This window comes from Prenolepis imparis, unplaced genomic scaffold (genome assembly GCF_030444845.1).
Source record: "Prenolepis imparis isolate NDT839.2.m4 unplaced genomic scaffold, iyPreImpa1.0 SCAF_3, whole genome shotgun sequence".
Classification (NCBI taxonomy): Eukaryota; Metazoa; Arthropoda; class Insecta; order Hymenoptera; family Formicidae; genus Prenolepis; species Prenolepis imparis.
This window is the reverse complement of record NW_028141161.1, coordinates 5,644,353-5,669,987: the sequence shown is the minus strand read 5'-3', so window position 1 is coordinate 5,669,987 and position 25,635 is coordinate 5,644,353. Positions and strand designations below refer to the sequence as shown.

At 34.1% G+C, this 25,635-nt stretch overlaps 1 protein-coding gene across 2 annotated transcripts in view; it reads left to right on the top strand.

The window, feature by feature from the left end:
- LOC145934409 (protein phosphatase 1L) overlaps window positions 1-25,635 on the top strand; it is a 67,944-nt gene that overhangs the window by 7,960 nt on the left and 34,349 nt on the right. For both annotated transcript variants that reach the window (XM_083034790.1, XM_083034792.1), the window contains exons 2-4: window positions 17,285-17,527; window positions 18,358-18,555; window positions 22,182-22,472. In XM_083034790.1, the coding sequence (XP_082890916.1) occupies window positions 17,285-17,527; window positions 18,358-18,555; window positions 22,182-22,472 (732 nt within the window). The remainder of the gene's footprint in view (window positions 1-17,284; window positions 17,528-18,357; window positions 18,556-22,181; window positions 22,473-25,635) is intronic.

Here is a 25,635-nt window from a genome sequence, read left to right as displayed (position 1 = left end):
ACAGGTGCGTAAGTATCAGTGTAATCGAATCCTCTTCTTTGCGCACAACCTTTTACTACCAAACGGGCCTTATACCGCTGAATATTATTATCTTGATCTCTTTTGATTTTAAAAATCCATTTATTATCGATAGCTTTCTTGCCAGCGGGAAGTTTTGTAAGTGTCCAAGTTTTATTTGATAATAGAGATGTAATCTCTTCTTGAACTGCGTTGTATCATTTATCCTTATCTTCTCGTTGTTTAATATCTTGATAATCTTGAGGGACGTCTTCAACAAATGCTTCAGCATTTAGTGCTATTCCGATGTAGTCTTCTAGATGTTTTGGTCGAGTCTTGACTCTTGTACTGCATCGTGGAGTACCAGGTTTTTGTAGATTATCTGGCTTTGATATATTTGTATTTCCATCATGATCCAGCTCTTCCTCATCAGCACTTCTATATGTGTCACTTTCTTCTGAATTACTTGAGTTATTGTTACTATCTTTGATCTGATTTATTTCAGTTGACGATGTAGCCTTTTCTTGAGTTTCTCTAGGTGTTGCTTTATAGAAGTCCTCTTCAAGACTATATCTTGATTCGTTGAAAATAATATCGCGACCAAGAATAATCTTCTTTTCTTCTGGACACCAAAGGCGGTAGCCATTTGTACAGTATCCAACCATTAGGCACTTCTTGGAGCGTGAATCAAGCTTTCCTCCAATTAATTCTTTGGGTAGTTTTAAATATGCTATGCATCCAAATACTCTTAACTTCTGAACGTCTGGCTTTTCTCCATACCATTGTTCTGCAGGAACTTTTCCTTTTATTGCTTCTGTCGGGCTCTTGTTTATGAGATAAACTGCGGTGAGTACAGCTTCAGACCAGAACTTTTTGCTTAACTTTGAATTTAGAATCATACACCGTGCACGTTCTATAATAGTACGATTCATGCGTTCAGCAACTCCGTTTTGCTGTGGTGTATATCTGATAGTGAATTCGTACTGGATACCTCTTTGAACACAATAGTTCTTCATTTCAGTAGAAAGATACTCACGTCCGTTATCGCATCTCAATCTGCTCAACTTTAAATTAAAATGCGCTTCTGCCATTGCTTGATATTGTTTGAAATATTTGAAAACTTCACTCTTCTCAGTTAATGTGTATGTTACTGTGAAGTGTGTAAGATCATCGATGAAAGTCAGCATGTACCTCTTCCTGTCATAGGATTCCGTGCCCATGGGGCCACATACGTCACTATGTACTAGTTGCAGGGGCCTTTTTGCACGTATACGAGTTTGTGAGTGTGGCAATTTAGTTTGCTTGCCAGTTATGCATACTTCACAACACTCTGGTTTGATGATCCTCTCGTTCCACTTGATTCCATTTACCATTGATGGCAATTTCTTCAGCGCACTGTAACTTATGTGACCGAATCTTTTATGCCAAACTTCAATATCATTCTTACTATTACATACATTAGCTGTCACAGATTCAGTACAGAATTCAAGCTCATATAATTTATTCTTCCGATATGCAACTGCTATAATGTGATCTTCTCTCTGTATGATGCCTTTTCTATTGCAAAATTGCACTGTATATCCGTTCATTTCTAGCTTTCGAACAGACAATAAATTAAATTGGAGATGAGGTACAATTAGCACTTCTTTTATTATTATAGGCCGTACTTGACCATTTACTTGCGTGCGTACCTTAAATTCTCCACATTCCGTTGCTGTCAATTTATGACCAGACTTTGCGACGTGTATCTGTATTGGATTTCCCAGAGTCTTGATATTTACAAGGTTTTCACTCGAACGAGCTAGATGTTCCGTTGCGCCTGAATCCAGTATCCAAGTAGAGGTTTTTCCTTCAAGCTCAGTTTCCGTGTTGAATGCGAATTCTTCTTCTGTATCAGAATTTTTCCTGTGACTCTTCGTGGTGAGGTGTGCACTTCCGGATACATTTTTATTGTCTTTCTGAGGTTTTCTGCAGTCGACTCTTTTGTGGCCATACTTTCCACAATTGTGACACTGAAAATTTAATTTAATTTTATTCTTATCTGTAACTTTAGTATTGTTACCTTTCTTGATGATGTTTTTGCTAGTCGCAAACGCTGCATGTTTATTTCCATCATCTGTTACATCCGAACTGCAGTGCTTAGCCTCTTCATCCAATAGTCGATTTTTAACGAAACTAATTTTTAGTTGTTCCGTCGACAATGTTTCCAATGCAGTTACCACAGCATCGTATTCCGTTGGTAGCGTTAATAATAAATGACATACTACGTCTGTCTCTTCAACCACAGCACCTGTAGATTTCAATTCGCGAATTAGTCTATCAAATTTCAAGAAATGTGCACTCATTGTCTCTGAAGTATCAAACTTCATAGTCAGCAGCTTCTTCCGTATCCTGAGTTGACTTGCGATTCCTTTTCTTTCGAATGTATTCTTCAGGATGTTCCAGATTCCGTACGCTGTATCTTCGTCCTTAATGTACTCTAGATGACTATCTGCAATCCGCTGTACAATTAGAGACTTACATTTTCGATCACTTTTCTTCAGCGATCGTAGTTGCGTTTCTTTTAAGGATCGTTGTTCCGCTGTGTCCGTGGTCCTCAACTCGACCATCTGAGTTACAGTTCTTTCGATGAAATCTGTCAGATCATGTTCATCTAACAGGGTTTCCATACGGAACTTCCAGTTGCTGAAGTTTGTTCCATCAAACAGAGGAACCTTGTATCTGTCTTCTTCCACCATGTTGTAGGTTAGTTTTTACAAACAGATTTCCGGAACGAATATGTACGATTAATTTACTTATTTCCCGTTGCGTTGACCTTTTACTTTTGCTGGGCGTTTTCTTCTGGGCCCATAACTTGATAATTATATAGCAGTGGTAGTAAATAAAGTAAAGTTTTATTTCGTACAGTAATATCTCAACGTACAATAATAAACGTGTCGTTATACAGAGTAACCTACAAATTAGAGTAGCGCCTTTTTCTAGTAAATAACTGCATAAAACAAAAAAGAAACTAAGAAAGGAAAACGGAAAAACATATTGCACGCAGCGCTATCTGTATCATGAGACAGTGTACAAATTGTCCTTTTAACAGAGCTAAAATAAAAAATTGAAATTAAAAACTGTAATTTAAAAGCTGGATATCGTGTGTATCAATAAGCCACCTGCTTTATTCTGTTTGGTATTTCAAAGATTCGAAATTCGGTGTGCTTAGTCAATCTTCTATATTTTTCATATTTTTTTCATAACTTTGATACTTTGTACTTTGAAAATAAAACAGTTTAGAACATATATTTATATAACCTTTTCTTCATAAAATAAGCTAAGAAATACATTTTTTGTACTTAATTAGGAAAAACTATATATATATATATATAATATTATATATATATACATGTATATAAATGTATACAATGTATATATGTATATACATATATGTATAGGTGTCTCATTTTAACTTATACACTCAAATATCTCAAAACAAAAGCATATTAAAAAAAATGTTTCAAATAAAAATTGTAGGGTTTCAAAGGGACTATTAAACGAAATATTTAAATTTTGGGCCCAATAAAACCCAAGTCAATTTTTTCAATTAGGAACCCCTACTTTTTATTACGGATTCGTATTCTACGTAAAATATACATAACTTTTGTTATTAGTCATTTTTCGCTAAAACTCTTTCAATGGTCTCAAAATGTCGATTAAAGTTTTAATATTCTAATTTCTAATACAATGTGGTATGTTGATTTTTTCTCAAGGTATCAAATTTAAATCAAATAGATTTGTATTATAAAGTATTGTGCTGATAATTTGATAGTTTAACAGAATTTCGAGGAAAACCATGTTGGACCCAATAAGGCCCTAGTCGTTTTCTTTGCATGGAAACATTTATTTTCAATTAATTGTCTATTTCAATTTGAGTTCTTACTTTTTCCAGCTTAGTAGATGAAAATTGAAGCGGAGGGCCCAATAAGGCCCCAATCGTTTCCTTCGCATGAAAACATTTATTTTCAACCATAAGACCCCAATTAAATTGTTCCAATTTTATTATTGCAATATATGCATAAAAATATTAATTATACAATGCATAAAAATTCAATATTTAAATCTTTAACAGAAAATACAAACAAAAAAAAATAAAAATTTTTTACAAGAATTTTTCGATCAAAATACCCTCACTTCTATTAGACTTGCGCATCTCCACCATTTTGGGCCCTCCACTCCAAGGTCCGTAGATTGACAGGCGGAACAGGGAAGGTCTTTGCATGAGCCGCCATTTTGGATCCACGAAGTATGTGTGAGTGTGTGTCGTACGAGAAAAGTAAAGAGTGGTAGTAGTGGGCACCCGGTTGTGAGTGATTCAGATTAGGTTAGGTTAGGTTATATTAGTTCCAATACATTTGATTCTTTTTATTTTATCATTTTTTGATGTAATTTCAATCATATTAACTTTTTGAAGAACTCCTGTTTATCCTTAACCTCTTTTTTAAACTGACAGGGAGCAAAAAAACTATAGTTTGAACATTTGGCATCTAGCGGCCGCCATTTTGGTTCCACGTATGTGAAACGAGTGGGAAGACCTTCCCTGTTCCGCCCGTCAATCTCCAGACCTTGCTCCACTCTAATTTTCATCTACTAAGCTGGAAAAAATAAGAACTCAGGCTAAAATAGACAATTAATTGAAAATAAATGTTTCCATGCAAAGAAAACAATTAGAGCCTTATTAGGCCCAACATGGTTTTCCTCGAAATTCTGTTAAACTATCAAATTATCAGCACAAAACTTTATAATACAAATTTATTTGTTAAAGGGGGAGAGTCCATAAGGCCGATTTTTGGACCCCTCTGAATTTCATTTTTAAATATCAGAAACGTTTCATTTTTGTAAGAACTATTGAAATCAGGTGATTTTAGGCTAAACGGACGTGTTTTGAAGCCTGTAACACCAATTAATACCATTTTTATCATCAATGTTCTTGTACCATCTATACATCATTTCCTTATATTTGTGTGTGTTGTGTTACATTTTGATGTGTAAAATAACAAATATTTCATGTTCTTTAGTATTAGCATTCTTTTTGCACAATTTTTTTCAAAATAAATTGTTTATTTATCTTTTAATTATTGTGAATATTTATTTGAGATGGTAATATGGTTATATAAAATGGTTATATAAAGTTGGTTATATAAAAAAGTAACAAGAAAATATAGCTTAACGATATACTCGTATATGCATAGGCAATCGAAAAATCACGGACTTATATATGAGGACAGAGGGCACATGAAGTTTATAGTTGACTACAAAATGATGCCGACCACTTTTTTCAATTTCGGAACAGTATTTACTAAAAAACATGAAATATTTGTTATTTTACACATCAAAATGTAACACAACACACACAAATATAAGGAAATGATGTATAGATGGTACAAGAACGTTGATGGTAAAAATGGTATTAATTGGTGTTACAGGCTTCAAAACACGTCCGTTTAGCCTAAAATCACCTGATTTCAATAGTTCTTACAAAAATAAAATGTTTCTGATATTTAAAAATGAAATTCAGAGGGGGCCAAAAACCGGCCTTATGGACCCTCTCCTTTTGATACCTCAAGAAAAAAATCAGCATTCTACATTGTATTAGAATGTTAAAACTTTAATCGACGGTTTGGGACCGTTGAAAGGGTTTTAGCGAAAAATGACTAAGAACAAAAATTATGTATTTTTTTACGTAGAATACAAATCCGTAATAAAAAGTAAGGGTTCCTAATTGAAAAAATTGACTTAGGTTTTATTGGGCTCAAAATTTAAATATTTCTTTTAATAGTCCCTTTAAAACCCTACAACTTTTATTTGAAACATTTTTTTGAAAATGCTTTGGTTTTGAGATATTTGAGTGTATAAGTTAAAATGGAACACCCCTTTGACTATATAAATATGGACTGCCAGTTACCCCCACTTTTCCTATATGGACAATGCTAAAGAAAGAATCCAACATTGATTCGATATATTGCGATATATTGCGAGAGTTAGGCCCCGCCCCGATGACCAAAAAGCAGGGATTTCAAACACATCAAGGTTATATTCAACGAAATCTTTGAGTCAAAGATAAAAATAAAATACATTATAATATTATTCTTTGAATAAATAAGAGATAATGATAAAAAACAAGAGGAAACAAATATAAAATCATGAAAATCGTAAAATACAATATTTATTCATATAATCTACTATCCCTTAAACGAAACGGTTTTTGTACATATGTATGTCTAATAAAATTTTCGTGCATTTTCAGAGAAAGAATTTTAGCTTCGTATTTTAACTTAATTTCTACGTATTCTAATATGATTAATTAAATTAATTCATACTTATGGTTTTCTAATATATCTAATTCTAAAATATGTTTCAAAATTTATAAAAATTATATTTAAATTTAAGTTTCTAATAACATCACTTACAATCCACATTTTTACATTTTTACATTTTAATTTATTTTGTAATTTGTACATGTTAAAAACTTTTTCAGTTGTTGAAGTTATGGTATACAAATCTACTCGTGGGTGTCTTAAGAATCTAAAACATAAAATGTTTCGTTGATATGATTTTCATCATATTTTCGTTTATATCTCGTCGATTTACAACCTTCTATGAAACAATATATAATCATCTTATATCGAATAAAATAAAAATACGTAAATAATACGTAAATAACACGGTAGCAAACTTATAGCAAAGCTTCACAAGGATTAGTTCCTCTGTTCACCACTTGGTCATTGATGTCGCAACAGGTCTTGGATTTCGATATAAGCACTAGCAGTCCATATTTATATAATCAAAGGGACACCTTGTATATGTGTTTATATATATATACCGGGTGTCCCATTTTAAAGGACTCACTCAAATATCTCAGAAACACTGCGTTAAATCAAAAAATGTTTTCTACAAAAGTTGTAGGGTTTCGAGGGGGACATAACATAGTAATATTCATATGACCTTGGGCGGCGTCTCCAAGGACACGTGAAAGTGAGAATAAATTTTTTAAATGGAACCCATATTTTTTATTATAACATCTTTTTCTACTAATTAATTTGAACAACTTTTATCTGAAGCATTTTTTTATTTTCTTCAAAATTCACCTTTTCACCTTCAAATTCTCACCTTCACTTGACCTTGGAGATGCCGCCCAAGGTCAAATGAATATTACTATGTTATGTCCCCCTCGAAACCCTACAACTTTTGTAGGAAACATTTTTCGATTTAACGCAGTGTTTCTGACAATGAGATATTTGAGTGGGTCCTTTAAAATGGGACACCTGGTATATATGTATATATATATACACACACACACAGGGTGTCTGATAATTCGCGAACCCTATTGTGGGCATGTAGAGCATGTTAAACTGAATAGAAAAGTCCTCTATCATTTTGCGATTTTCGCAATAATTAGTGAGAAATAAATTAAAGAAAATCAGCCAACTCGCGCAATGATAAGCGCGCGGCGAAAAGAGACATCCCACTCGGGACCTGTATAAAGTTAGCACCCCATTTTTGAAATTTTAAAATTCTAAAAGTTGTTCTAGGTTGTTCTAGACTTGTTCTAGATTGTTTCAGAAAATCAAATTTATATAATAAAAATTTTCGCGGAAAATTAAAGAAATCAATTTTTTGACCTGGCACCCCATTTTTCGAAAATCGAACTTTTTAAGGTTGTTCTAGGTTGTTCTAGGTTGTTCTAGTTGTTCTAAACATTGTTCCAAAGTATTAATTCGGGGTCCAGCGTTAGCGCTACTCGTATATGTAGTTAATGAGTACGTTTACACATCAGCCTTAATCGGGTTTAATGACATTTGTAGTTATAAGATTGGTCAATCATAGCTATTTCTCTGAAGAATGGAACGGCTGTGATTGGTTAGAACTACAGATGTTATTAAATCCGATTAAGGGTGACGTGTAAACGTACTCAATGAGTATGTTTACACGTCACCCTTAATTGGATTTAATAACATCTGTAGTTCTAAGCCTAACCAATTAAGGGTGACGTGTAAACGTACTCATAGAGCGCATTCAACAGAAAAAGCAGCTTTGCAACTGTTGTAAAATTCGTGAATCTGATTGGTGTATTCTCTTCATCTTAGCTGAATCTAAGAGAATACACCAATCAGATTCATGAATTTTACAACAGTTGCAAAGCTGCTTTTTCTGCTGAACGCGGCCATTGTCTTTTGTAAAGCGCTCCTTCCCACTTCATCGCACGCTTAGCAACCGTGTAACATTATACTATTTTTTTTCGCTGCGTGCTTAGTAACGACATAAAACTGACTGTCTCTTCTTGCCGCGCGCTTATCATCGCACGAATTGGCTGATCTTCTTTAATTTATTTCTCATTAATTATTGCGAAAATCGCAAAATGATAGAGGACTTTTCTATTCAGTTCAACATGCTCTATCTGCCCACGAAAGGTGGTTCGCGAATTATCGAACACTCTCTGTGTGTGTGTGTGTGTGCGTGCGTGTGTGTGTGTATGTGTGTGTGTGCAGGGTGTCCCATTTTATTTTTGTCAGTAAAATATATCGATATCACATAGTTTTAGAAAAAAATGTTTCAAACAAAAGTTGTATGGCTTCAAGGAGGATATAAGATATTGGCAAAGATTTGAAGAAAAAAGATTATTGTTTTAAAAAAAGTAATTTGCAACATACAGCTGCGTACTTTTTCTTAAACGCAACTGTGTTTTTAACACTAAGTAATTGGTCTCATTATTCCGTGCGTAAAAGTGTTAAGGTAAGATTACCGAAAACTGAATATTTTACAAGATTACATTTTATGTCAAAAAATTGTTAACCTCAAACCTTATAACTCAAAAAGTATTTAAGAGAAAAATACTTTTTTATAGTATTTTGGAAAGCTTTCGAGATAAGCTACATAAATATGCAATGAAAAATAGAAGGTTCCATTTAAGAAATTGAAGATGACTTTCATGTGACCTTCAAACGACTATCCAAGGTCAAATCTCTGCCACTGTTTTATGTCTCCCTTGAAGTCATACAACTTTTATTTGAAAAATTTTTTTTTCTAAAACTACGTGATATCGAGATATTTGACTGACAAAAATAAAATGGGACACATGGTGTCCCACTTTAACTTTCACGTTTGAATATCTCGAAATCATAGCAATTTCGGGAAAAATGTTTCAGACAAAAGTTGCAGGGTTGAAAGAAGGCTATTCAGTGGATGTAACAAATTAGTCATTCGAGGTCATTTTCAAGGTCATTTGAAGGTCAAGTCCAATTTCTTAAATAGAAACCCATACTTTTTATTACAGATTCTGATCTCCGTCAAAAAGTAAGTAACTTTTGTTCGAAACATTTTTTTTTAACGCTCTCCTTACCCTGAAAACTCAGATTCAACCTTTGGCGGACCAATGATAATAACTCGCTTTATAACAGACATTGAAGTTCTTTACTGTTTACCGTCAGCATTAGCGTTACTCAGTGTGCACCACGTGGAGGTTGCTGATCGGATTTGCACACCTTGTGACCCTGAAAAGGGCCGATTGCTCCGTTTTATACTAATCCATGAGATGTTCAAAATGTCCTCCAGCATTTTTTAAACATAATATAATTCTTCTGAAATTACGTACTGCTATGCACCGTATTATGTTTAAAAAATGCTGGAAGACATTTTGAACACTCATGGATTAGTATAAAGCGGAGCAATCGGCCTTTTTCAGGGCCACAGGGTGTGCAAATTCGATCAGCAACCTCCACGTGGTGCACACTGGGTAACGCTAATGCTGACGGTAAACAGTAAAATACTAAAAAAAAAGAACTTCAGTGTCTGTTATAAAACGAGTTATTATCATTGGTCCGCCAAAGGTTGAATCTGAGTTTTCGGGATGAGGGCGTTTAAAAAAAATGTTTCCGACAAAAGTTACTTACTTTTCGACGGAAAATTAGAATCTGTAATAAAAAGTATGGGTTTCTATTAAAAAATTGGACTTGACCTTCAAATGACCTTGAAAATGACCTCGAATGACCAATCTGTTACCGCCACTGAATATAGCCTCCTTCCAACCCTGCAACTTTTGTCTGAAACATTTTTCCCGAAATTGCTGTGGTTTCGAAATATTCAAGCGTGAAAGTTAAAGTGGGACACCCTGTATATGTATACAGGGTGTTAAAACTCTTACACTTTAAATCATTTTTTCATTTTTGATTGTACAATAAATGTTTAAAACAAAAGTTGTTTGATTTGAAGGGGGACAGAAGATGACATTACTGACTTTTTTAAAGAGCACTTTTCAAGATTATTTAAAAGTCATTTATGTTCTTTTTTAAATGAACCTATATATTAACTATATACATATACCGGGTGTTCAAAATAAAGCGTTACAAATTTTTATCTCCAAAAATATTGTTTCTAGAAAAAGCTATTTCAAATAAAAGTTGCAGTATTTCAAAGGGGAGATAAGTTGATGTTACAAATATGTTTGTAGGAGACGGTTTTCAAGGTTATTTTAAGGTCAACTTAATTTTTTAAAATGAAATTACCCTAAATATTTTATGTAAATAGATTTAGTGTAACATTCTGCATAAAAAATTATAAGGATAAGATAGTCAAAAATCGAACGGTTCACGAGATATTTTGCATCTATCATCTGACATATTTTGACATAAAATACAAAATATCTTATAAATTATTCAGTTTTCAATAATCTTACCTTAATATTTTTATGCATAGAAAATCAAGATCAATCAATTGATGTAAAGAAAACGCATAATTATTAAAAAAAATATATATTGCAAATTAGATATTTTTTTAAAAATAATTGTGTTTTCTTTACACCAATCGATTCCTTTCATTATTTTGTGCGATAAAAGTATTAAGGTAAGATCATCGAAAACTAAATAATTTACGAGATATTTTGTATTTTATATCAAAATATGTTAGATTAAGATGTAAATATCTCGTAAACTATTCGATTTTTGACTATCTTACCCTTATAATTTTTTATGTAGGATGTTACAAGGAATCTACACTCGGCCAAAAAAAACGGTACACTTAAAAAGTAATAAAAAATTGTCAAAGTTCAAGAATTGATAACTCAGCTAATAATTATGATATCGAGGTGTTTAAAAAACGAAAATGAAGCATAAAGTCTGTAGTTTGAAAAAATTTTAGTGCTGATTACGTGGAATGATCAGTTTTGCAATGACAAATGATAGAATGTGAACCTGCAAAACTGCTGAATAGAAGGTCCACTTTCCTGAATTGCACGGCGTAAATCAGTTGACGTAGCTCAATGGGATATTAAGCACGTAAAAATTTGAACTTTTCTCTTTAAAATGCGCTTTGGCGGAACTCGATACGATAATTTTTCGCTGAGTTATCGCAATTTGAAAAAAGTAAGTTTTTTAAGTACAAATTGTGATTTAAAATGTGTATCTGCTATCTTTATCAATTCGAATCGTTGCAATTTTATTCAAAAATGTTGCATTGAATGCGGAGGTGTCCCGAAGCGAGCAAATTGTGCCGGGCATCTCGCGCAAACAAAGTCCGAGTAGGATATTCGCGGAGTTTTCGCCGGTAAGAGTTTGGCACTACTTCCTCGAGGATCGGAGGGTATCCATGAGGATTTCCCCGCGTAATAAAAAGTGAAAAAGTGAAAAAGTGAAAAAGTGAAAAAAGTAAAAATAAAAAAAGGAAAAAGTAAAAAAAAACAGATGTGATTCCAAACAATGACTTTTTTCTTTTTTTTCATTTTTTCTTTTTTTTACTTTTTCACTTTTTTACTTTTTTACTTTTTTTACGCGGGGAAATCCTCATGGATTCCCTCCGATCCCCGAGAAAGTAGTGCCGAACTCTTACGGCGAAAACCCCGCGACCATCCTACTCGGACTTTGTTTGCGCGAGATACCCGGCACAATTTGCTCGCTTTGGGACACCTCCACATTCAATGCAACATTCTTGAATAGAATTGCAACGATTCGAATTGATAAAGATAGCAGATACACATTTTAAATCACAATTTGTTCTTAAAAAACCGACTTTTTTCAAATTGCGATAGCTTAGCGAAAAAGTATCGTATCGAGTTCCGCCAAAGCGCATTTTAAAAAGAAAAGCCCAAATTTTCATGTGCTTTTTATTCCATTGAGCTACGTCAACTGATTCACGCCGTGCAATTCAGGAAAGTGGACCTTCTATTCAACAGTTTTGCAGGTCACATTCTATCATTTGTCATTGCAAAACTGATCATTCCACGTAATCGGCACTAAAATTTTCTCAAACTACAATCTTCAAGCTTCGTTTTCATTTTTTAAACACCTCGATATCATAATTATTAGCTGAGTTATAAATTCTTGAACCTTGACAATTTTTTACTACTTTTCAAGTGTACCGTTTTTTTGGCTGAGTGTATTTACATAAAATATTTAGGGTAATTCCATTAAAAAAAAATCAAGTTGACTTTAAAATGACCTTGAAAACCGTCTCCTACAAACATTTCTATAACATTAACTTATTTCCCCCTTGAAATACTGCAACTTTTATTTGAAATATTTTTTTCTAGAAACAATATTTTTGGAGATAAAAATTTGTAACGTTTTATTTTAAACACCCGGTATATTTTTTTACATTAATCGATTCTTCGCAATATTTTGTATAAAAAGTTTTTAAAGGGTAGGATAGTCAAAAAGTTAATAATTTACGATATTTTATATTTTTTAATTTGACAATTTATATCTATATTTATACTAATATATAAAGAGGTAAAGTTTGTTTCATTGTTCGAGCTATGTGAATCTAGCACCCGACTTTTAAAAATTAATTTTTTAAAACGGAAAATGATAGCATTTCGTTTGTAGTTGTTTGTAGTAACAATAATTTTGTTTGTAGTTTTATTAATTAATAAATAAAAAAAAATTTTTAAATGACTCGCACCCGCCATTAAGATATCGCAAATTCGCTTGCGCAGTCTTCTTTAGAATAATTTGTAGTTGTTTGTAGTGATTTTCCTTTTGTTTGTAGTTGAGCGGTTCAAAAGTTATAAACAATTGTTTATACGTCCAAGACAGGGGAGTGACACTCTCATTGTTTTCCTCAGAATACTTGGTATCCTTAATGACTCCAGACACCAGGTGGCGCAGGATGTTACGTGCTTGCCCACGTGATCACAATATATATAACTTTTATTTTCATTGTTGAGTATTTTTCAGTATTTTTTAGTATTTTTTTTGTTCGCGTTTTTGAGAATAAAATAATATTAATATTTTATTTATAAAACGATGCCAACGTGTGCAGTGTGTTAGGTTGCACGTCAGACTCGTGTGAAGTTGGCCCCCAATATTTAAAAATTAAAATTTTTTTTTGCAAACGTTTGCCCATCGTTCGCCCATGAATGTTCCGTTGAAATTTTTGTTTGCCCCCTTTTAATTCAAAAGTTATAAGCAAATCAATTTTGAAGGGGCCCACTTCACGTTGGCCCCCCAATATTGGAAAATTTAAAATTTTTTTTGCAAACATTTGCTCATCGTTTACCCACGAATGCCCCGTTGAAATTTTTGTTTGCCCCCCTTTAATTTAAAAGTTATGGTTGGGGGCAAACAGAAATTCCAACGGGGCATTCGTGGGTAAACGATGGGCAAACGTTTGCAAAAAGAAAATTTTGAATTTTCCAATATTAAGGGGCCGCCTCTCCAAAATTGATTTGGCCATAACTTTTATATTAAAGGGGGGCAAACAAAAATTTCAACGGGGCATTCGTGGGGAAACGATGGGCAAACGTTTGCAAAAAGAAAATTTTGAATTTTCCAATATTGGGGGGCCAACGCGAAGTTGGCCCCCCCCAAAATTGATTTGCTTATAACTTTTGAATTAAAAAGGGGCAAACAAAAATTCCAACGGGGCTTTCGTGGGCAAACAATGGGCAAACGTTTGCAAAAAAATTTTAGATTTTTAAATATTGGGGGGCCAACTTCAGACGGGTGCACGCCAGGGTAAATTTAGCTTAGCAACTCTGGAAAAAGTTCTTTTTTCAAAAAATTCTTTTTTAAGAGATTTTTTGGAAGTATATAAGACATTTAAGTTTATTTTCTTTCCCTTGTACTCTTCACAAAGACGTTGTGATTCCTTTAATTATTCAAAATTACATTCAAACACGCATGATGTAAAATTATAAGAGAATCAATGAAATTCCGAAGAAAATTAGTGCAGAAAAGAAAAAGTCTGCTAAACATTATGTAAACTGAAAGAAATATTTATATTCTGTTACTTGTATATGTATAAAACATATGATATTTATTTGTTTATGCATTACATGTATAAAATATATGATATGTTAAAATATATTTATACAATTTTATCAAGTTGTGCTTTCAATTAATATATATTTCAATACATATATAATTATATTAATAAAAAATAAATAAAGTAGGTTAGTTTTGATCACGTGGGCAAGCACATTACTTCCAGCGCCGGGGTCACTAAGGGGACCAAGCGAAGCTTTGTAGTTTCACTCCCCTGGTCCAAGAGCTAACTTTGTCAATTTTTAAGATTTTTCAAATCCGTTTGCGCAGTCTTCCACTCAACTACAAACGAAAGGAAAATCACTACAAACAACTACAAACGATTCTAAAGAAGACTGCGCAAGCGGATTTTAAAAAATCTTAAAAATTGACAAAGTTAGCTCTTGGACGAATAAACAATTGTTTATAACTTTTGAACCGCTCAACTATAAACGAAAGGAAAATCACTACAAACAACTATACAAACGATTCTAAAGAAGACTGTGCAAGCGGATTTGAAAAATCTTAAAAATTGACAAAGTTAGCTCTTGGACGTATAAACAATTGTTTATAACTTTTGAACCGCTCAGCTACAAACGAAAGGAAAATCACCACAAACAACTACAAATTCTACGATTCTAAAGAAGACTGCGCAAGCGGATTTGCGATATCTCAATGTCGGGTGCGAGTCATTTAAAACATTTTTTAAATTTATTAATTGATAAAACTACAAACGAAATTATTGTTACTACAAACAACTACAAACGAAATGCTATCATTTTCCGTTTTAAAAAATTAATTTTTAAAAAGTCGGGTGCTAGGTTCACATAGCTCATTGTTCGGGGTAATCTCAGAAACTACTGAATTGATTTTAAAAAATCTGTCATAGTAGCTTAGATCTTCCTGAGTAACATAGGCTATGTGTCATCATGCTGCAACGTCTACAAACCAACCAATAAAAAAGAACGTGCGCGTCGTAAAAAAATACGTCCTTTACGCTTTATATTCTAATTTAACGTAAAAACTACACGACCGATTTTGCTGAAACCTTCACCAGTATATTTGTAGACATCTCAGGAGTTGTTATGAATTATTACGTTACGTTACAACTCTAGGGAGCTAAGCAATAGATCAAAAAGTGGAGTAAGTGTAAGAAAAATTAGTACGGCAGCGTGATTTTTCAAAAATCTTGGCGTAACTGTAAGAAATATATTGCAACCACATACTGAGTGCGCGAGGAACAAACGCTAGCTAGTCTTACATAAATTATAAAATATTTCGTAAAATATTTATTTTCCGATAAACCTTAATATTTTTATGCACAAAATAATGTGAAGAATCGATTGGTATAAAGAAAATACATAGTTGTTTTTAAGAATAAAGGTTGATTCACACTATACGGTACGGATCGTCACGTTCCGGCAACGGCACGTATCGGCACCGGCGTGACAATAGTGTGAATCAAACTTTAAGTATGTAGCTGCTAATTGCAAATTACAAGTATCAATTTAAGTGTCAGTGCATTGAAAATCAATTTTTTAAATGTTAATTAAACTTTATTTTCCACTGAAATTAAGCGATTTCACAATTTTTGTACGTTTTGCTCCAAAAAAAAAAAAAAACAGTGTCCACCGTGAACAAATTTCATAATTATTCAGTAAAATTTTTTTTTAAAAAAGGTACTTAACTTAAGTAACTTAAGGTACTTAAAAGTACAACACAACGTGAAGAATAAATTTTATTGTTATTTATAATTCATAATTTATTCATAATTTCCTGTGTTAAAATAAAAAATAGAAAAATCGCTAATTTTTATGTTATATTCATTCATTTGCATTATGTCTACATGTTTAAAAAAAATGATAATTATATGATTCAATAGAGCAAAATTTCAGTTTTAAAAATCTGTTGTTTGAATTACGGTACGATGATTTATAACGGAGCAATTAAAATGTTAATTTTTTATTTAATTCGCGATAATTTAGTAATAAAAAATTTTAGAAACATTTAAAAAGGTTTTGTAGGAAAAACTTTAAAGCTTTTACATTGGAAAGCCAAAAATTGTCAGTTTTTTTTTTGGAAAGTGACAGGCCCACAAAATAAGATGAAAATTTTTCATTTTGTCCAGCTCGTGGTTTTTTATATGTAAAAATGATCGAAGTCAGAAATTCAAAAAACATAGTGACCTTTAAAAAGTAAAAATAAGCTCTGAAAGCCTTTTTTGAATTTAAATTTCGTTCATTTTTAACGAAGTTACAGTTGCCTTTTGCCTATTTTTTAAGAAAATTAAGTATTCCCTTAATTTTTGTAAGTAATATTGTACATGGGCTACTTTCGTGACAGAATCAAAATGATCTAGATTAAAATGATTCTGCGCTGTGATTGGTCAAATCTGAAATTTCATTGAATAAAATTTCAATGAAATCCAATGAAATTTCAGATTTGACCAATCACAGTGCAGGATCATTTTAGTCTGGATTATTTTGATTTTGTCGCGAAAGCAGCCGTAATATGTGCGTGTGCGTGGTGGGGAAGGGGAAGAAGCTAGGAGAGGAGGGAGAGAGAGAAAGTGTGTGTGTCTTTTATATTTATAATTTAAGGAAATCGTAAAGCCGTCTTGTTTTACCGACAAAACGATCATTTTTGCACACACTTTTTTATTGGTTGAAGAGAATAATAAATGCTTTTCCACGACAAAAAAAAAATTGTTTTTTGTTTTTAACATAAAATTGGTAGGTTTGTTTCTCTATGTACTACTTTAATCGTGGAAAATAATTTATTATTCTATTCAACCAATAAAAAGAAAAGCGTGCACAAAAATGATTGCTTTGTTGGTAAAATAGGACGGCTTTAGGATCACCTTAATTTTATATATTTTATTTATATAAAAAATACATATATCTATATTATCAATTTTTAGATCCATTCTATAAAAGAAAAAGTGTGCCTTTTCAATATTAAATTATTTATTTATGCTACTAAAAAATCTAAATTGTTTATAATTCACACAGACTTATATATCACACATGAAGCTTGTGTCCAAGTTTGCCGTGAGCATTCCTGCTGGGTTAAATGCTGGGATTAGCAATCCATTAAGTTACCTCTATAGAATTATGCGAATTTATTTGAAACCAGAAGTGCTTGTTTGTGGTATAATTCTGGCAATAATTTTGTTTTATATACAAGCTTTGGATATCTGGACTAAAGCACTTTTAGGAAAAATTCAATACACTCTGGGACGTACCACTACCAAGGTAATGCATTATAAAAATATATTATTTACACATACACAACATACACAGATATATGTATACATATACACATATATATATTACTTTTCAAAAATACATTAAACATTTTAATAAAAGTTATAAACAAATATTTGAAGAGAATTAAGTCTTTTTTAATATATTAATTACAATATTCTTTAATTAAAAGTATTAGAATTTTTGTGTATCATTTTATACAAGAAAATTTCTACATTTGAATTTTGCGGCGTAATATCTCTGTTCATAATAAATATAGATATGTCAAACGAATTTTATATATAGTTATAAGGGCTAAGAGCGAAAAAAGTTGAGAAGTTCGAACTAAGGTCATTTCAAGATCAATTTTGTTTCTTTAAATTACCAATTCCTATAAAAAAAGTAATATTGAATGACCTTGAAAAAAAAATCCACTTAAAAGATTCAACGTATTCAATTATTATCCCCTTCCGAATTCTCAAACTTTTATTTGACACATTTTTTTCCGACAATATCTTTCTAAGATATTCGTATAGTGTGCAATTAAAATATGACAAGATGTCTGAAATCACTTGTATACTCCTTTCGAATAGATTATCGACCATGGCCTCCCCCTTCACTGCTTATTTAATTTGTCCTGCAATGAATGGCACCATTAGGTCTCCCCAAGTATTGGACCGCTGGTATCTCCCTGTTTTGCCCGTCTATGCGCAAACCGATGCATATTCTCTTGAACGGAGTATACATAGACTCTATTATATAACATACACATACACACACACACACACGTATATGTATATTTTCTCTTCTGTTTCTGTATTGCTCATCTCTTTATGCAGGTGTCTAAACTGCAATTCTTAGTTAATGATTCAGTGGATAATGCAGTAAAACTTAGTTGGGAATTAAAACAAGATCACATTGCAGTATATGCTGTGCAAGGGCACAGAGCTCGGATGGAAGATCGCTTTGTGGTGAATGAAGACATGAATAATACTGGGGTTTCTTTGTTTGCAGTGTTTGATGGCCATGGTGGAGAGGTATTAATTTAACACACAAACTGATAATTTATATTATTTTTAATTTTAATATTGCATTTTTTGAAATAGTATAAGATATTTGCATAAATAAGAAAATACAAATAAGAATATAATATTAATAATCCCCATGAAGAATTCGTAGGCTCTATATATGTATTCAATATAAATTTGAGTTAAATAGGCTAAAAGAGTCATGCGCGGATAGTAATGCGTTAATTACAATGAAAATTACACTATTTTTCAACATAATCCTCTTTTTTATTGAGGCACTTGTCTATGCGAAAGATTTGTGAATCAAAATCCTGTCGGTGGAAAGAAAGTGGAATCTTGCTTACGAAGTTTTTTTTGCACTTTATCCTTGACATTTTTATCTGAATGAAGTGCAAAAGAAAGTGTAGAAGGATTCTCACTTTCGAAATTTGAGAAGCTTTACGAGATGCCGAGAACGCTCGGCGGAGACAGAGTATGCTCTATCTTGTTTTTCTTTCTCGTTAAGACTGTTCAGGATTCGAATAGTCTAAGCGTTGTACCGCGTTGTACTAACTTTAGACGATATTGGATCAAGAGCAACAGTGTCTAGAAATTATACATAGCTAGCCTTAAATACCGAAAGTTTCGCAATAGAACGGATTAAATCGAATAGGAAAATCCTCTACCGTTTTGCAATTTTTGTAATAATTAATGAGAAATTAATTAAAAAAGATTGGCTAATCCGCGCGAGTATAAGCGCAGCAAGAAGAAACAGCCCAATAGTAGAGAGCCTCCCACCGCTCCTCCCACTGCTCCTCCCATCTCGTCGCGCACCTTTTTTTTTTTTTTTTTTTTTTTTGCGCTGTGGAAACCTCATGGTACCACTCACCCCCCGGGTAAGGGATGAGGGTTATGTGGGACTCCTTGTCCCCCATCACCGATCCACGTGTGGATCGGCGGTGGGGTCCAAGACCTACCTCACTAAAACCACAGCGGATGCCTTCGCTGGCGCTTACGGGGGTGGCAAGGAACTGCCGAAACATTACTTCTTGCCATCCCCAGGCCTAGCCTTCTCAGGAGAGCATCTTCCCCGAAAGGAAGATACTCTCCCCCGCGAAACCATCGTGCGGTCCATCCCGATTGTGGCGCAGGGGGACACCGCCCCCACGTCGCGCCCTCCCAAAAAGTTTTGGGGGCGGGGTCACAGCTCGAGTATTCCCGCTCGAGCCGCCACCCCCCGCTCCCAGAGCGGGGCTCCCTCTCCCTCCCTAGAGGAACGAGAGATTCGGCCGACGCTCCGGGAGCTCTTCACCCGGGAGTTCCCCCCAGAAGGGGGGGAACCCTCGCCGCAGGCAGTGTTGCCCTCCCACCGGCGCTCTAGGGCACCGGTGAGAGGTCCGCCACTGCCGCGTCCCTTCCCGGGGGGATCTCGTCGTGCACCTAGCAACTGCACGTAGCAACCGTGTGAAACTACAATGAGCTGTCTTTTCTGGCAATGCGCTGATGGGAGGAGCAATGAGAGGAGAAGTGGGAGGAGCGCTCTACTATTGGGCTACCTCTTTTTGCTGCGCTTATACTCACGCGGATTGGCCGATCTTTTTCAATTAATTTTTCATTAATTTTATTGCAAAGATCGCAAAACAGTAAATAGGTTTTCTACTCGATTTAATCCATTTTATCTATACACGAGAAGTCCGGTGATTATTATCGGATTCCCTGTATATGTACATGCTTTTAATAATTTTTTAATGTTTTGGCTACCATTGCTATGATAGTTGTTTTTTCTGAACAATTCAACATATTGATATTTATTTATTATTACATTTATATTAGATAATATACAATTATATTGAATATTTTTAGAATCTTATTATACACTCGTCAACAAAATTAACGCATATGTATTTTAAGTCAAAATTTCGCATAATTTCAAATAAGCATAACTCCGCTAAAAATAATCGGATTAAAAAAATTTTTTTTTACTGTCAAGCTTGAAGTCTACTTTAAAAACCATTTGTCAGATTTTTAATTTATCCTCCTCCCCCGTACGCCACTGCTTCAAAAGTAAGGATGTGTTTTGTCTCTAAAAAATTGCGTACTTTGACGCACTCCACGGGATGGAATAAATTTTTTTCGCAAATCATAACTATCGTAAAATGTGGACTTTTTACTACAAATTTAAAAAAAAAGCAAAGTTCGTACGATTTTTTTTCGCGGAGTTATTACATATGAAAGTTACCCATACATTTCTTCCATTTACCGCCAGCATCCAGCATTAGTATTACCCGACACGCACCACGAGGTTACTGGTTGGATTTGGCGCATAGTGTGTGTATGTGTGTGTGTATGTGTGTGTGTGTATGCGCCCACGCGTGCGTGCTAGCGTGTAAATTTGGGCTCAAATTCCTTAAACAACAATTAAAGCATGCATTAATATGCGTATAGAAGAAGTAATCTGAAGACGAGGCGGGAACACACAATTTTGAATGAGAACATTCCTACATTTCCCTCTCCTAACTATACGCACGCACGCATACGCACGCACGCGCGCGCACACACACACACACACACACACACACACACACACACACAGCAGAGAGGGTTTGGAGTCATTAAATGGAAAAAATGTATGGGTAACTTTCATATGTAATAACTCCGCGAAAAAAAACCGTACGAACTTTGCTTTTTTTTAAAATTTGTAGTAAAAAGTCCACATTTTATGATAGTTATAAGATTTGCGAAAAAAATGTACTCCACTCCGTGGAGTGCGTCAAAGTACGCAATTTTTTAGAGACAAAACACGTCCTTACTTTTGAAGCAGTGGCGTACGGGGGGGGGAGGATAAATTAATCTGACGAATGGTTTTTAAAGTAGAGACTTCAAGCTTGACAGTGAAAAAAATATTTTTCAAATATGATAATTTTTAGCGGAGTTATGCTTATTTGAAATTATGCGAAATTTTAACTTAAAATACATAGCGTTAATTTTGTTGACGAGTGTATATGTATATTTATACATATATCTTATATGCATCTTATTTATTTAACATTCTTATTTATACAATAGAAAAATTACACGATATAACAATATTGATTATTAATTATTAATAATTAATTGCAGTAAAGCTCCATCGTTTATAAGAGATCAGATCGGAGATACAATAAGTTATTTATGAAGTCTCGCTGGACTTATAATCAGTAATTTTACTGAGCTGTATTCTTTTAAATTTCTCGAAAGCTTCCGATGCTCGTTTGAGTGCTAGGAGGATAAGCGATACTTATTGAAGGAGAATATTCTTTCTTATAAGCGACTTTTATTGATTTTTTCGAAATATTAATTCTCTAAATAGTAAAGGCCTTTGCACAATGCCAGGCAACAGGAACAGGGAATAGAAAATATCCACCAGTAGGAGCAGGATATAACATTTATTCCCTTTTCTTATTAATGGATATTTTATATTCCCTGTTTCTATTGCTTATTGCCTGGCATTGTGCAAGGGTTTTAATTCTTAGGAATAAATTTTATATATAAAAATTTTATATTAAAAATATAGTTTTTTGTCAGCATCTAATAAAAAGAATAAGAATGGTAAAAATCACTCTTCTAAGCCAAAATATTTTAAGAGAGCACAATTTAATTTTTGTTATTTTTATCAGTTTGCAGCCAACTATGCTCGTGATAAACTTATCTCCAATATTAACAAAAAGATTATTGAATTGAAGAATGTGCTGGCTGGCAACGCGCTTATTTATCATAATCAGCTGATCATGAATAAACCAGAGGAAAAGAAAAATGACAAGGCCGATGAAAAACTTCTAGAACGTAGAAAATCTCTTCGTAAAGGTGCGAGTACTTCTTTGACGGATGATTGCATGAAAGAAGCTATTGAAGTGACTGATTCAGAATTGCTCAACAAATTGCAGAACATAACACCGATTACAAGAAAGGTAAAGTATAATGTGCAAATAATCGAAATATACAGGGTGTCCCATTTTAATCTCCCCAGGCAAACATCTCGAAAAATATGAAAGATACGGAAAAATGTTTCAGACAAAAGTTGTTTAAGCTCTAAAAAGGGCAGACTTTGTGTGTGTGTGTGTGCTTCTTTAGTAAAACTTTTATCTCTCTTTCTCTACTATTTTCTTATCCTTTCCCTTACATTACAATAACCAGAAGAAAAATAATTAGAGAAAAGTTTTACTAAAGAAGCACACACACACACACACACACACACACACACACACACACACACACACACACACACACACACACACACACACACACACACACAAAGTCTGCCCTTTTTAGGGCCACTTGATGTACAAATTTGACTGAACAACCTCCCCGCGGTGTACATTGGATAATGCGAATGCCGATGATATGTCAATTTTAAAGCTTCATATCTTGGGAACGGCGTAAGAGACATCAATAGGTAGTGTTTTGAAAACGTCTCGACAAGGGCTACAAGAATATGCAATAAAAAATAGGGAGTTCCATTTAAGAAAACATCGATGACCTTGACCTGATCTTCAATAGGTCACTCAAGGTCAAGTCCATATTTTCATCATCTGTCCCCCTTCAAGTCCTACAACTTTTGTCTGAAACATTTTTCCGTATCTTTCATATTTTTCGAGATGTTTGCCTGGGGAGATTAAAATGGGACACCCTGTATATAAAATTATACAGGGTTTGTCAAAAGTGTGGAAACCCCTAAATAATTTTTGTAAAAATGAAAATATCAAAAAACGGTAAAACACGTATTTTGATTTATCAAAAAAGCTACCCTATGACATGGATACCGATCATCCCCCGCCCACTGGTACACGGGGGTAAGAGGGGGGTTGAAAATTTTAAATTGGATTAAGGGTCGAGTGGGGGCTCGTTTGAAAGGTCTTTTCATAACAAAGACACCCTTAAAATTTTAAGTCGCTACGACCCCCTCATTCAAAATGGCGGCCGTTCAAATTTCGAAATTTCATGCACTTAGTGTTATCCAGGATCAACTGCGTGGAAGTGGCATGAATTTGATCCCTTGTGTGTGTGTGTGTGTGTGTGCGCGCGCGCGTGTGGCTAAACAAGTGTGAATGTGTACATAGTGGTGATAGGTTGCAGAACAGACGATTGAAAACTGTTATCTCTCTTTAATGATTCAAAACCTTTTACTCCGTGTTTTAAAATAAATTTTACTCAGTGTATTAAAGTAAATGCTGAAAGTGGCTGCCATTTACTTCCTGACAATATGCCAATCTTTGATAGAATGCAAAAATGGCTCTACGATTCGTCTCAAAAGGTATCAAATCTATTTCATCCCTTATTCGCTGTATCAATTCTTGGATGCTTTCAGGTTTTGTTTTGTCAACCTTACTCTTCAGGTATCCCCATAGATAATAATCAAGAGGAGTTAGATCTGGTGACCGAGGTAGCCAATCCTCTCCTCCCTCATTTCTGTTCCTTCTTCCTATCCATCGTAATGGAAAAGTCTCATTTAAAATTTGACGTGGCCGTAAACCAAAATGAGCAGGAGCTCCATCATGCTGAAACCATATTTCTTCGAAATTATTTGGAAAAATATTTCGTATGGCTGGAATTATTTGATCTACAAGTAATCTCTCATATCTTTGAGCGTTCAGATTTTCTTAAAAAAAAAACAGCCCTATTAAGTAACCATCTATTATTCCACACCATACATTAATTTTTTGTGAATATTGTGTGTGAGTTTCCCGCACCCAATTCGGATTCTCATCTGACCAGAAACGAAAATTTTGATTGTTAACTTCTCCCGTTAACGTGAAAGTTGCCTCGTCTGTAAAAACAATTTGATAAGGGAAGATGGGCCGGACATCTATTAGTGCCATCATTCTTTCACAAAAACCTATACGACGCTCCAGATCTCCGTCTTGCAATTCTTGAACATATTGTAATTTGTATGGATAGAACTTGTTTTTCTTTAAAATTCTCCAAACGGACTTGGGAGCAATATCGTGAATTTGAGCGGCTCTGTTAATAGTAGAATTGGGATCTTCAATAAATGTTTGCATAACATCAAGTTGTTTTTCTTCGTTAATGGCAGACGATGGTCTCCCTAATTTAGGGCGATTTTTTACGCTACCAGTTTCTCTAAAACGTTCTATTGTTTTTAAGACAGTGGACTTATTAATTCGACGATTCGGATACGTCTCATTAAATAATCGAGCGACAGCAGCGTACGATCGCTCGTTGTCACCCCATCCACGCATCATGAGGATAGTGATTCTTTCACGTTCCGACAATTCGCCAGCCATTTTTAAAACGTTTAATTTTTAATCTGCCTAAAATCTGTGAAAACAACTGATTTTGAGTAGCCGTGGGAACAACTGATTTTGAGTAGCCGTGAGAACAACTGATTTTGAGTAGCCGTGAGAACAACTGATTTTAAATAAATGAGGAGGATCCTACCATGTAAGGCAAGATAGAGGTAAGTTTTTTACATTGTTCTCACGGCTACATAAAATCAGTTGTTCTCACGGCTACTCAAAATCAGTTGTTCTCACGGCTACTCAAAATCAGTTGTTTTCACAGATTTTAGGCAGATTAAAAATTAAACGTTTTAAAAATGGCTGGCGAATTGTCGGAACGTGAAAGAATCACTATCCTCATGATGCGTGGATGGGGTGACAACGAGCGATCGTACGCTGCTGTCGCTCGATTATTTAATGAGACGTATCCGAATCGTCGAATTAATAAGTCCACTGTCTTAAAAACAATAGAACGTTTTAGAGAAACTAGTAGCGTAAAAAATCGCCCTAAATCAGGGAGACCATCGTCTGCCACTAACGAAGAAAAACAACTTGATGTTATGCAGACATTTATTGAAGATCCCAATTCTACTATTAACAGAGCCGCTCAAATTCACGATATTGCTCCCAAGTCCGTTTGGAGAATTTTAAAGAAAAACAAGTTCTATCCATACAAATTACAATATGTTCAAGAATTGCAAGACGGAGATCTGGAGCGTCGTATAGGTTTTTGTGAAAGAATGATGGCACTAATAGATGTCCGGCCCATCTTCCCTTATCAAATTGTTTTTACAGACGAAGCAACTTTCACGTTAACGAGAGAAGTTAATAATCT